The sequence below is a fragment of the Oncorhynchus nerka genome, linkage group LG9b (assembly GCF_034236695.1).
Source record: "Oncorhynchus nerka isolate Pitt River linkage group LG9b, Oner_Uvic_2.0, whole genome shotgun sequence".
Taxonomy (NCBI): Eukaryota; Metazoa; Chordata; class Actinopteri; order Salmoniformes; family Salmonidae; genus Oncorhynchus; species Oncorhynchus nerka.
In genome coordinates this window covers 32247326-32259382 of record NC_088424.1, presented here as the reverse complement: position 1 = coordinate 32259382, position 12057 = coordinate 32247326, and the positions used below count along the sequence as shown (strand labels likewise).

Sequence of the window (12057 nt, the reverse complement as noted above, 5' to 3'; positions counted from 1 at the left end):
ATCCACATAATTTTCCAGCCTCATGATGCCATCTATTTTGTGAAGTGCACCAGTCCCTCCTGCAGCAAATCACCCCCACAGCATGATGCTGCCACCCCCATGCTTCACGGTTGGGATGGTGTTCTTCGGGCTTGCAAGCCTCCCCCTTTTTCCTCCAAACATAACAATGGTTATTATGGCCAAACAGTTCTATTTTTGTTTCATCAGACCAGAGGACATTTCTCCAAAAAGTACGATCTTTGTTCCCATGTGCAGTTGCAAACCGTAGTCTAGCTTTTTTATGGTGGTTTTGGAGTAGTGGCTTCTTCCTTGCTGAGCGACCTTTCAGGTAATGTCGATATAGGACTCGTTTTACTGTGGATATAGATACTTTTGTACCCGTTTCCTCCAGCATCGTCACACGGTCCTTTGCTGTTGTTCTGGGGTTGATTTGCACTTTTCACACCAAAGTACGTTCATCTCTAGGAGACAGAATGTCTCCTTCCTGAGCGGTACGACGGCTTCGTGGTCCCATGGTGTTTATACTTGCTTACTATTGTTTGTACAGATGAACGTGGTACCTTCAGGCATTTGGAAATTGCTCCCAAGGATGAACCAGACTTGTGTAGGTCTACAATTTTTTTGCTGAGGTCTTGGCTGATTTCTTTTGATTTTCCCATGATGTCAAGCAAAGAGGCACTGAGTTTGAAGGACGGCCTTGAAATACATCCACAGGTACACCTCCAATTGACTCAAATTATGTCAATTAGCCTATCAGAAGCTTCTAAAGCCATTTTCTGGACTTTTACAAGCTGTTTAAAGGCATAGTCAACTTAGTGTATGTAAACTTCTGACCCACTGGAATTGTGAAACATTGAATTATAAGTGAAATAATCTGTCTGTTAACAATTGTTGGAAAAATGACTTGTGTCATGCACAAAGTAGATGTCCTAACCGACTTGCCAAAACTATATTTTGTTAACAAGAAATTTGTGGAGTGGTTGAAAAACAAGTTTTAATGACTCCAACCTAAGTGTATGTAAACTTCCGACTTCAACTGTATATATTCTTATTCCATCCCTTTAGATGTGTGTATTAGGTCATTGTTGTGGAGTTTTTAGATTACTTGTTAGATATTACGGCACTGTCGGAATTAGAAGCTCAAGCATTTCGCCACACTCGCATTAACATCTGCTAGCCATGTGTATGTGACCAATAACATTTGATTTGAACGCTCAGGCTGAGAAGTAGGGTTGATTTGAGCGTTCTGACCTGACAATGGCAGTCAATCACCCAAGCTAACGTTGGTTAGCTTGCTAGCTACTTCCAGACACAACTGAGACCACTCTGACCATTTTACTCGCCCTAGTAGAGCTGGGGCCTGTTGCACAAAAGTAGAATTAAGACATCCGGGATAAATGACTCAGCTGAGCTCAATGAAGCCAAAACATGTGCGTCCAGGCTTAATTGGTTGCACAAAGACCAAGCCAGGATGAGCAGACACGGATTCATTAAGCCAGGTGAAACCAATCCTGGATAGGTGCGCGCTCACGGCTCACTCAAATAGACCCCGCCACAGATCACAGATGAACTGATTTACCATGGCAACTAGAGCCGCGTACTTTTCCCCGTCGGAAGCACAAATCCTCATGGAGGCATACGTATTGCAGACCGCCTGAATGCGTAAGTAGTGCACAATTACACACTCACCGCTCCGCTGAAACATCACAATTACAATTCAAATATTTAATTCACATCTCCAAAAATGCAGTTGTACTGTAATTATGAAACGGTTAAATTTTTAATTGAAATGCACTGCAGATATGAGTGAAATTGTGTAAAGTAACTCCATCACACTGTATAAAGCTATGATAATTTTTTGATATTTTTACTGAAAACAAGACAAAAATACCAAGTAATTTTTTGCAGTGTGACTCCATTAAATGTGTGTGTGTGTGTGTGTGTGTGTGTGTGTGTGTGTGTGTGTGTGTGTGTGTGTGTGTGTGTGTGTGTGTGTGTGTGTGTGTGTGTGTGTGTGTGTGTGTGTGTGTGTGTGTGTGTAGATTAAACATGAACGGGCCAAAACGGACATGGCAGCAGGTCAAAATCAAATACAAGAACATTCTGCAGAATGGTATGGTCCCTGACTAATATTTAACAAAGCACAAGCATATATTGTACCCAGAAGGTGCCTGCTCACACATTGTCTGTACTGTTTTAGCAGTGAAAAAGAATACCCACAGACAAGGCACGGGTGGTGGGTCACCAAAGGCTGACCTTACCCCAGCAGAGGACATGGCCTTGGAGCTAAATAAAGGCAGGCCCGTCTTAGAGGGGATCCCTGGGGGGAAAGAGACGAGCATAGGTTCCTCCCAAGATGCCACCCGCTTCATTCAAGGTATGTCCTTCCATCTCTACATGGGATACAACCACATTCATATTGAATCAATTTGGACTGTCTGACTTTGGTTTACCTATTGCCTTGCAGTGCCTGGCAGCACTGTGTTCCTGTTAGAGCCACCAGCACAAGCACCAGACGATGCTGATCCAGTGAGTACTCCATCAAAGGCATACTGTAGGCCTGGCATGTCTTGTCTACTAGCTTCAATATGAATCCGATTAAATGTGATAGGGTGAAGGCCCCAGTGCAGCAGCAACAGCACATGATGGAGACGATGATGAGGAGGAGACCATCTCTCTGGATTCCAGAAGGCATGAGGTATCATGTTAAGACTGTGAAAGTACTATTTACTCTACAATGGTGAGGAGTCCTCATCAAAATCAAAAAATCTAATTTCTTTTACAGGACCCAGATGCTATACAGTGGGAAAACCAGCCTGGCAACATAGTGCGTATTAATAAAAGGACACCACATCCTGCCACATTCCAGCTGCGCTAATTGTATTGTGTTCACAGAGCTCACAAGCTATCAGAAAGTTGTATGGCAACCACCTCCGGCGCCAAATAGAACTGGCAGACATAGACATTCAGTACAAGAAGAAAAAGATGGAAAATCTTGCACTGGAGTCCGAAATAAAAAAGAGGACAATTAGGAAACTGGACCTTGAAATAAAAAAACTTGAGAGGGAGGTGAGATATGCCTTCAATGTACACTGTATGCTAACTGTAACACAAATGTATTAATCATTATTTTTCTTTCCTCCCCAGCTCCAAGAAGATGACACAGCTCAAAATAAAAATTAGGTATATTCTCGTAAAGTCAAGTGAGCCATGACATATGAGCTCTTATTGTGAGCACACAGGACGGTGGCATCTTTCTGAGTTTTTTTATTTTCCCAGCAATCAGTACAACCAAGTCATCGTTATAAGGCATCGCCCTCTTTTGCCCACCCCCAGCACCAGGTGTGGCCACTAGCCTATATGAAGGCCCAAAATTGTGTGTTCCTTTCTGCTCTGACAATGGCATGCCCATTCGTGCGAGATGTGGTGGATGAAGAAGCACTTGTGCTGAGGAGAGCCTTCAGGCGAGAAAGGGTCTTCAGGGACCGGTTGGACCCACTGGCCTTCCCTGATGACCATCTATATGAAAGATACAGGTTTTCTGCAGATGGCATCAGGTATCTATGCAGACTACTGGGTCCCAGGATTAAGCACCGCACTGCACGGAGCCATGCACTGAGTGTGGAGCAAATGGTTTGTGTGGCCTTGCGCTTTTTGCTAGTGGAGCCTTCCTGTACTCAGTGGGGGATGCAGAACAGCTGAACAAGGCCACAATTTGCCGCACAATAAGGAGTGTGTGTCTGGCTATCAAAGCATTAGCAGATGTCTTCATCTCCTTCCCTGGCCACAGAAGACTCTGTGACATCAAAGAGGAGTTTATAGGATTGCAGGTAAGAGGATCTACAAATTACAGGACAACTGTTAACACATAGTAGGATACTCATTACTTTGTGTGACAGGTTTCCCCAATGTCATTGGTGCAGTGGACTGCACACACATAAGGATAAAAGCCCCTCAGGTGCCCATGAGGCCGATTTTGTGAATAGGAAATCCTTTCACAGCATTAATGTTCAGGTGAACATAACTTTTTGATATTGTCCATTGACGAACACTCTGCATTGCCAGTGATGTGCATTGATTGGTGTAATATTCCTCATCTTATGATTTCAGATGGTCTGCAATGCTGACTGTGTGATCAGCAATGTTGTGGCAAAATGGCCTGGCTCAGTCCATGACTCCAGAATCTTTCGGGCCTCTGAAATCTCTCAGTGCCTATCACAAGGTAAGCCACACAACCCCTATTTATAACCATCATGGCTGTGTCAAGAATATCACTGTGTTTATGAGGTAGTAATGATGAGATTTTGTGTTGACAGGTGAATTCTCTGGTGTGTTGCTGGGAGACAGGGGTATGGCTGCCAGCCTTTTCTCCTGACACCTTTCACAGACCCCCAGGAAGCACAGCAGGCCTACAACCATGCCCATGCCAGGACCAGGGCCAGAGTTGAAATGACCTTTGGCCTCCTGAAGGCACGCTTTCACTGCCTTCACAAATTAAGGGTCAGCCCTGTTAGGGCATGTGATATTACTGTGGCTTGTGCTGTCCTCCACAATGTGGCCTGCCTGAGGAAGGAGAGGGCCCCCAGAGTGCCACCAGCCATGGACTGGGACAATCCGGCAATCTTCCCTGATGACGACAGTGGTCGGCTGCTGAAGGACCAATATGTGTTGAATTATTTTAGTTAGTATGTGTGCTTTCAATTTTGGTTAAATATGTCCTGCGGTGGCAGAGGAATTTGGATTTTTTGGGTTCGTTTTTGACGAATTTGGCCTCTTATGATGTTTGTGCGGTATACTGTGTGTAATACAAGGCTGCAGGGAGGCTACTGCATCCATTCATTTGTCTGTTCAGTTGATGTGTATGGATTTGTCCTGCATTTATTTTAGTGTGCAGACATGCAGGGTGTGTTATATACAGACCTTTGAATGTGTATGTATCATTTTGTATAATATGCTTGGATTCTGTGCTTTCCATCTTGTAGAGTCACTGTGACTTCAGTTTCGAAAGGAGCTGATGGTTTACCTGCTTTGTTTTGTCCTTATTCAATAAAGGAACATAATGTTACACATTGTGTTTTTATATTCATATGGAATGTGTATTTGTTTATATGACAGAGTACTAGGGCCACACTGAAGAAAAAGGATAAAGTCATAAATTTATGAGGCTGGTTCTTTCTGCAGAAAAGCTACATATTGTTTTTACAGTTTTGATACTTATGACAATGTGATACTTAATATTCTGGCACATCAGCATGTCTTTGTTTATGAAACCATACTAAAGTACAATTTCACGAAATGCCCCACATCTGTCATTTTAACAACTGTCCTCCTTTAAAACAACTGGTTACAATATTATGACTTGTGTTTTTTTTCCCCTCTGTGGCCCTAATATTCTATCATTTTATATATAGCCTTATAGTCTATGGGAAACTGTAAATTATCTAATGATAGCAACATCATCTAAAAATCATTTTTTATCCAAAATCATTGAAATTAATGATCACAAACGTTTAAATAATAACAGTGGGTCTAGTTATATGTGATAACAATGTATAGTGAGCAGTGAAATAACTATTGGTTTCCATTTGTGGTGACTGCTGACTGACATTAGGGATGAGATTAAATAGATCCTGGAATTTAGCCTGGTCTGGAGCAGGCTAGCTCCACAGAATAAATCTCCATGGTAATTTATACCATAACATATCCTCCTGCCCCCTATCCATCTTTAGTGCAACCGGATTACGGATCAATTGAGCCAGGATCACCAAGATATCCTGGCTTAATCCCTTATCCTAGTTTTGTGCAACAGGCCCCTGGTTAGGCTGTTTTCATGTTATCCACAGCGTTGGTGAATGTAATTGTGCTGCTGGCAACAATTTAATTATGCTTTTTTGCCGATGTTTACTAACACCGGCCATATTCAACGGGTGTTGAGTGCTCGTAAATTCATTATTCTGTGCTCTGGTACACTCAGACTAGAGTGCCCTGAAATCGGAATAGATAGTCAGAGCTAATTTACGAAAGCACCCGAATGTCCATTAAGAACGCACGACTATACCATTTAGCTAAACTAAGAATGACGAGAATAATCAAGTCAATAAACGTTGGGTCGTTAGATAGCCTATAGTTAATATAGTGGCAAATTTGAGGTATAACTTCTAACGTTAGTTAGCTATCTAATATACCGGTACATAATGCTGTAATGATATGCTATGTGGTTCGTAAGGACAGCGTAGCTAACAAATTGTCAGCCAACATAACGTGTAAGGTAACTTATTTGAAATGTCATTACTTTATTACATTGCTCAACATTTTCTTAACATTTGTCATAATTAGTTAAAGCAATGAATTTGAATTCGCTCTCGTTTTAGTTCGGCTAAATATTTACCGCCATTTTCTTCTCCTTCGGTGGGGTTTATTGGCGGTTGGCTTCCAACGTTATGGTGCATTACCGCCACCTACTGTACTGGAGTGTGGGCCAGAGACAGGGAGAAACTAAATCATACCTGCCAGCCCCATTGCTCTTAAAAAATATAAAATATTTGAGACTATATCTAGTGACGTTCTACTCAATATACTCTTTAGACTAATTTTCTGTATCCCCTTCTCCCTCATACTAGATCTCATCCTCTCTCTTTCCCTCCAATAATGTCCACACTGTATCAATACACTGTCTCTGTTTCTTGGCAATACTCACATTTTCCTATTGGATGCTTTCAATCACATGTAAGGTCTTATTCAACTGGCTGTGTCCCACCCTTAATCTTGTAAATATAGCCTCCTCTCTTCTGTCCCTTCCTGCCGTTCTCCTTCCCCAACTTTCCTCTGTACTTTAAATAAATGCCTGCCCTTAGTATCTCTATTCCACTGTTCCTGCCATTTCTCCACCATCACTGTCCATATCATGCTTTTTGCCTCTGCCTTGCTCATTGAAACTACCACATCAACATCCCCACTACTTAGTGCTTGTTTAGCCAGTACATCAACTGCCTTGTTCCCCTCCACTCCCACATGAGCTGGGACCCATGTAAATATTATCTGTATACCCATTTGTTTACTCCTGCCATGAGTTTGTAGCACCTCATAAAGCAGGTCTTGTCTGCTACGTGATATAAAGGACTGGAGACTCCTTAGCACTGCACGTGAATCAGAGCAATTAACTACTCTTTCTGGCTTAACTTCCTCCACCCACTGCAAGGCTAACAGTATGGCCATCATCTACACCATATAGACAGCCAGATGATCTGTGATATGTTTCCTGACTCTCACCCCACGTTTCTGCACTACAAATGCTGACCCAGTACGTCCTGTCCTTGGATCTTTTGAAACATCTGTGTATATGGCCACGCAATTCTGATACAGTATCCAGACATCTCTTAAACAAATCAGATGGATCAACACCATCCCTATCTTTCCCTAGTCTCTCCAGTACTTCCAGATCTACTACTGGAGGTGGGAGTAGCCATGGTGGATTCACAGGGATAGCTACCGTTGGACTAAACTATCATATACCGTCATTTCCGGTCACAACTTGCAGACTTGTTTATGTGTTTCTGTGCTTTTTGTTGCCAACCTTACTTTGCTACCTGACAACTTAACGGTTTTTACTTTTTAATTACCGTTTATATTTGTAGTTTTTCCCTCACTCAAAAAAAATTTCATTCAACTTTTTCACTCCGGACGCTTTATCTGGACATGGTTCGTCAGGACCTCCAACAGCCGAAGCTAAGTAGTAACATTAACATGATGCCTTCTAATTGCAGTCGCTGTACTCATAATATACAGGAGAACGATCGCCTTATGGCGAGGATAGCTGTGCTGCAAGCCCAGCTTCAGACGCAAGCGTTAGGCAAGGGTAATTTCAGTGTAGGAAAGGATGAAACAGCGTCTGTGCCACCAGTAAGTACAGATAGTAACGTTAGTATAAATCCCCTCGCACGGTCCCCGCAGCCGGACAACTTTCTCATGGCTTCTGGAGGGAAATGCTGTAGGAATGCTCAACCAGTGTTGCTCATTCAGCCGACTGAAACTTTAAACCGTTTTTCCCCATTAAGCAGCGAGTCGGAGTCTGAGGCTGAGCCTTCTCTGGTCTCTACTCCTCCCGTTGCAGGGTCTGAGACGCCGAAGCTTCCCACCATTAGCTCTGACAAATTGAAAACCCTAGTCATTGGCGACTCCATTACCCGCAGTATTAGACTTAAAACTAATCATCCAGCGATCATACATTGTTTACCAGGGGGCAGGGCTACCGACGTTAAGGCTAATTTGAAGACGGTGCTGGCTAAAGCTAAAACTGGCGAGTGTAGAGAGTACAGAGATATTGTTATCCACGTCGGCACCAACAATGTTAGGATGAAACAGAGGTCAGAAGTCACCAAGCGCAACATAGCTTCAGCGTGTAAATCAGCTAGAAAGATGTGTCGTATAGAGTAATTGTCTCTGGCCCCCTCCCAATTAGGGGGAGTGATGAGCTCTACAACAGAGTCTCACAACTCAATCGCTGGTTGAAAACTGTTTTCTGCCCCTCCCAAAATATATAATTTGTAGATAATTGGCCCTCTTTCTGGGACTCACTCACAAACAGGACCAAGCCTGGTCTGCTGAGGAGTGACGGACTCCATCCTAGGTGGAGGGGTGCTCATCTTATCTACCAACATAGACAGGGCTCTAACTCCTTCACAATGAAATAGGGTGCAGGCCAGGCAGCAGGCTGTTAGCCAGCCTGCAAGCTTAGTGGAGTCTGCCACTAGCACAGTCAGTGTAGTCAGCTCAGCTATCACCATTGAGACCGTGTCTGTGCCTCGACCTAGGTTGGGCAAAACTAAACATGACGTTGTTCGCCTTAGCAATCTCACTAGGATAAAGACATCCTCCATTCCTGCCATTATTGAAAGAGATCGTGATACCTCACATCTCAAAATAGGGCTACTTAATGTTAGATCCCTCACTTCAAAGGCAGTTATAGTCAATGAACTAATCACTGATCATAATCTTGATGTGATTGGCCTGACCGAAACATGGCTTAAGCCTGATGAATTTACTGTGTTAAATGAGGCCTCACCTCCTGGTTACACTAGTAACCATATCCCCCGTGCATCCTGCAAACAAGGAGGTGTTGCTAACATTTACGATAGCAAATTTCAATTTACAAAAAGAAAAAGACGTTTTTGTCTTTTGAGCTTCTAGTCATGAAATCTATGCAGCCTACTCAATCAGTTTTTATAGCTACTGTTGACAGGCCTCCTGGGCCATATACAGCGTTCCTCACTGAGTTCCCTGAATTCCTTTCGGACCTTGTAGTCATAGCAGATAATATTCAAATTTTTGGTGATTTTAATATTCACATGGAAAAGTCCACAGACCCACTCCAAAAGGCTTTTTTGGAGCCATCATCGACTCAGTGGGTTTTGTCCAACATGTCTCTGGACCTACTCACTGTCACAGTCATACGCTGGACCTAGTTTTGTCCCATGGAATAAATGTTGTGGATCTTAATGTTTTTCCTCATAATCCTGGACTATCGGACCACCATTTTATTATGTTTGCAAACGCAACAAATAATCTGCTCAGAATCCAACCAAGGAGCATCAAAAGTCATGCTATAAATTCTCAGACAACCCAAAGATTCCTTGATGCCCTTCCAGACTCCCTCTGCCTACCCAAGGACGTCAGAGGACAAAAATCAGTTAACCACCTAACTGGGGAACTCAATTTAACCTTGCGCAATACCCTAGATGCAGTTGCACCCCTAAAAACTAAAAACAGTTGTCATAAGAAACTAGCTCCCTGGTATACAGAAAATACCCGAGCTCTGAAGCAAGCTTCCAGAAAATTGGAACGGAAATGGCGCCACACTAAACTGGAAGTCTTCAGACTAGCTTGGAAAGACAGTACCGTGCAGTATGGAAGAGCCCTCACTGCTGCTCGATCATCCTATTTTTCCAACTTAATTGAGGAAAATGATTTTTGATACTGTTGCAAAGCTAACTAAAAAGCAGCATTCCCCAAGAGAGATTGGCTTTGAGGAAAAGATCATGATCATTAGAAAGCAAATTACGGACTCCTCTTTAAATTTGCGTATTCCTCCAAAGCTCAGTCATGAGTCTGCACAACTCTGCTAGGACCTAGGATCAAGAGAAACATTCAAGTGTTTTATTACTATATCTCTTGACACAATGATGAAAATAATCATGGCCTCTAAACCTTCAAGCTGCATATCGGACCCTATTCCAACTAAACTATTGAAAGAGCTGCTTCCTGCTTCCTACAGTGGGGCAAAAAAGTATTTAGTCAGCCACCAATGGTGCATGTTCTCCCCCTTAAAAAGATCAGAGAGGCCTGTCATAGGTACACTTCAACTATGACAGACAAAATTAGGGAAAAAAATCCAGAAAATCACATTGTAGGATTTTAAATTAATTCATTTGCAAGTTATGGTGGAAAATAAGTATTTTGTCACCTACAAACAAGCAAGATTTCTGTCTCTCACAGACCTTCTTTAAGAGGCTCCTCTGTCCTCCACTCGTTACCTGTATTAATGGCACCTGTTTGAACTTGTTATCAGTATAAAAGACACCTGTCCACAACCTCAAACAGTCACACTCCAAACTCCAAACTCCACTATGGCCAAGACCAAAGAGCTGTCAAAGGACACCAGAAACAAAATTGTAGACCTGCACCAGGCTGGGAAGACTGAATCTGCAATAGGTAAGCAGCTTGGTTTGAAGAAATCAACTGTGGGAGCAATTATTAGGAAATGGAAGACATACAAGACCACTGATAATCTCCCTCGATCTGGGGCTCCACGCAAGATCTCACCCCGTGGGGTCAAAATGATCACAAGTGAGCAAAAATCCCAGAACCACACGGGGGGACCTAGTGAATGACCTGCAGAGAGCTGGGACCAAAGTAACAAAGAATACCATCAGCAACACACTACGCCGCCAAAAGGACTCAAATCCTGCAGTGCCAGATGTGTCCCCCTGCTTAAGCCAGTACATGTCCAGGCCCATCTGAAGTTTGCTAGAGAGCATTTTGATGATCCAGAAGAAGATTGGGAGAATGTCATATGGTCAGATGAAACCAAAATATAACTTTTTGGTAAAAACTCAACTCGTCATGTTTGGAGGACAAAGAATGCTGAGTTGCATCCAAAGAACATCATACCTACTGTGAAGCATGGGGGTGGAAACATCATGCTTTGGGGCTGTTTTTCTGCAAAGGGACCAGGACGACTGACCCGTGTAAAGGAAAGAATGAATGGGGCCATGTATCGTGAGATTTTGAGTGAAAACCTTCTTCCATCAGCAAGGGCATTGAAGATGAAACGTGGCTGGGTCTTTCAGCATGACAATGATCCCAAACACACCACCCGGGCAACGAAGGAGAGGCTTCATAAGAAGCATTTCAAGGTCCTGGAGTGGCCTAGCCAGTCTCCAGATCTCAACCCCATAGAAAATCTTTGGAGGGAGTTGAAAGTCCGTGTTGCCCAGCAACAGCCCCAAAACATCACTGCTCTAGAGGAGATCTGCATGGAGGAATGGGCCAAAATACCAGCAACAGTGTGTGAAAACCTTGTGAAGACTTACAGAAAACGTTTGACCTCTGTCATTGCCAACAAAGGGTATATAACAAAGTATTGAGATAAACTTTTGTTATTGAACAAATACTTATTTTCCACCATAATTTGCAAATAAATTCATAAAAAATCCTACAATGTGATTTTCTGGATTTTTTTCTTTCCTCATTTTGTCTGTCATAGTTGAAGTGTGACTATGATGAAATTACAGGCCTCTCTCATCTTTTTACGTGGGAGAACTTGCACAATTGGTGGCTGACTAAATACTTTTTTGCCCCACTGTATGTTGAACATAATAAACGGCTCTCTATCCACCGGATGTGTACCAAACTCACTAAAAGTGGCAGTAATAAAGCCTCTCTTGAAATAGCCAAACCTTGACCCAGAAAATATAAAAAACTATCGGCCTATATCGAATCTTCCATTCCTCTCAAAACTTTTAGAAAAAGCTGTTGGACAGCAACTCACTGCCTTCCTGA

At 42.8% G+C, this 12057-nt stretch overlaps 1 protein-coding gene and 1 long non-coding RNA gene across 5 annotated transcripts; both read left to right on the top strand.

The window, feature by feature from the left end:
- The first annotated feature begins 1365 nt into the window (after positions 1-1365).
- Positions 1366-3811, top strand: LOC135565700 (uncharacterized). Of its 3 annotated transcripts, XM_065013545.1 has the most exons (9): positions 1366-1662; positions 2043-2113; positions 2201-2377; positions 2468-2529; positions 2612-2698; positions 2786-2827; positions 2896-3069; positions 3148-3183; positions 3280-3811. In XM_065013545.1, exons 2-8 carry the CDS (start codon positions 2050-2052, stop codon positions 3181-3183), a joined length of 642 nt encoding a protein of 213 aa, XP_064869617.1. In that variant the 5' UTR covers positions 1366-1662; positions 2043-2049; the 3' UTR covers positions 3280-3811. The 3 variants fall into 3 exon arrangements, with proteins under 3 accessions (XP_064869617.1, XP_064869616.1, XP_064869618.1); XM_065013544.1 differs by having other exon boundaries at positions 1366-2113; XM_065013546.1 differs by lacking the exon at positions 2612-2698 and having other exon boundaries at positions 1366-2113.
- Positions 3812-3834: 23 nt separating this feature from the next.
- LOC135565701 (uncharacterized) lies at positions 3835-5065 on the top strand. Of its 2 annotated transcripts, XR_010461804.1 has the most exons (3): positions 3835-4014; positions 4111-4222; positions 4317-5065. It is a non-coding gene; the product is annotated as an uncharacterized LOC135565701 (long non-coding RNA). The 2 variants fall into 2 exon arrangements; XR_010461803.1 differs by lacking the exon at positions 3835-4014 and having other exon boundaries at positions 4051-4222.
- Positions 5066-12057: the final 6992 nt, after the last annotated feature.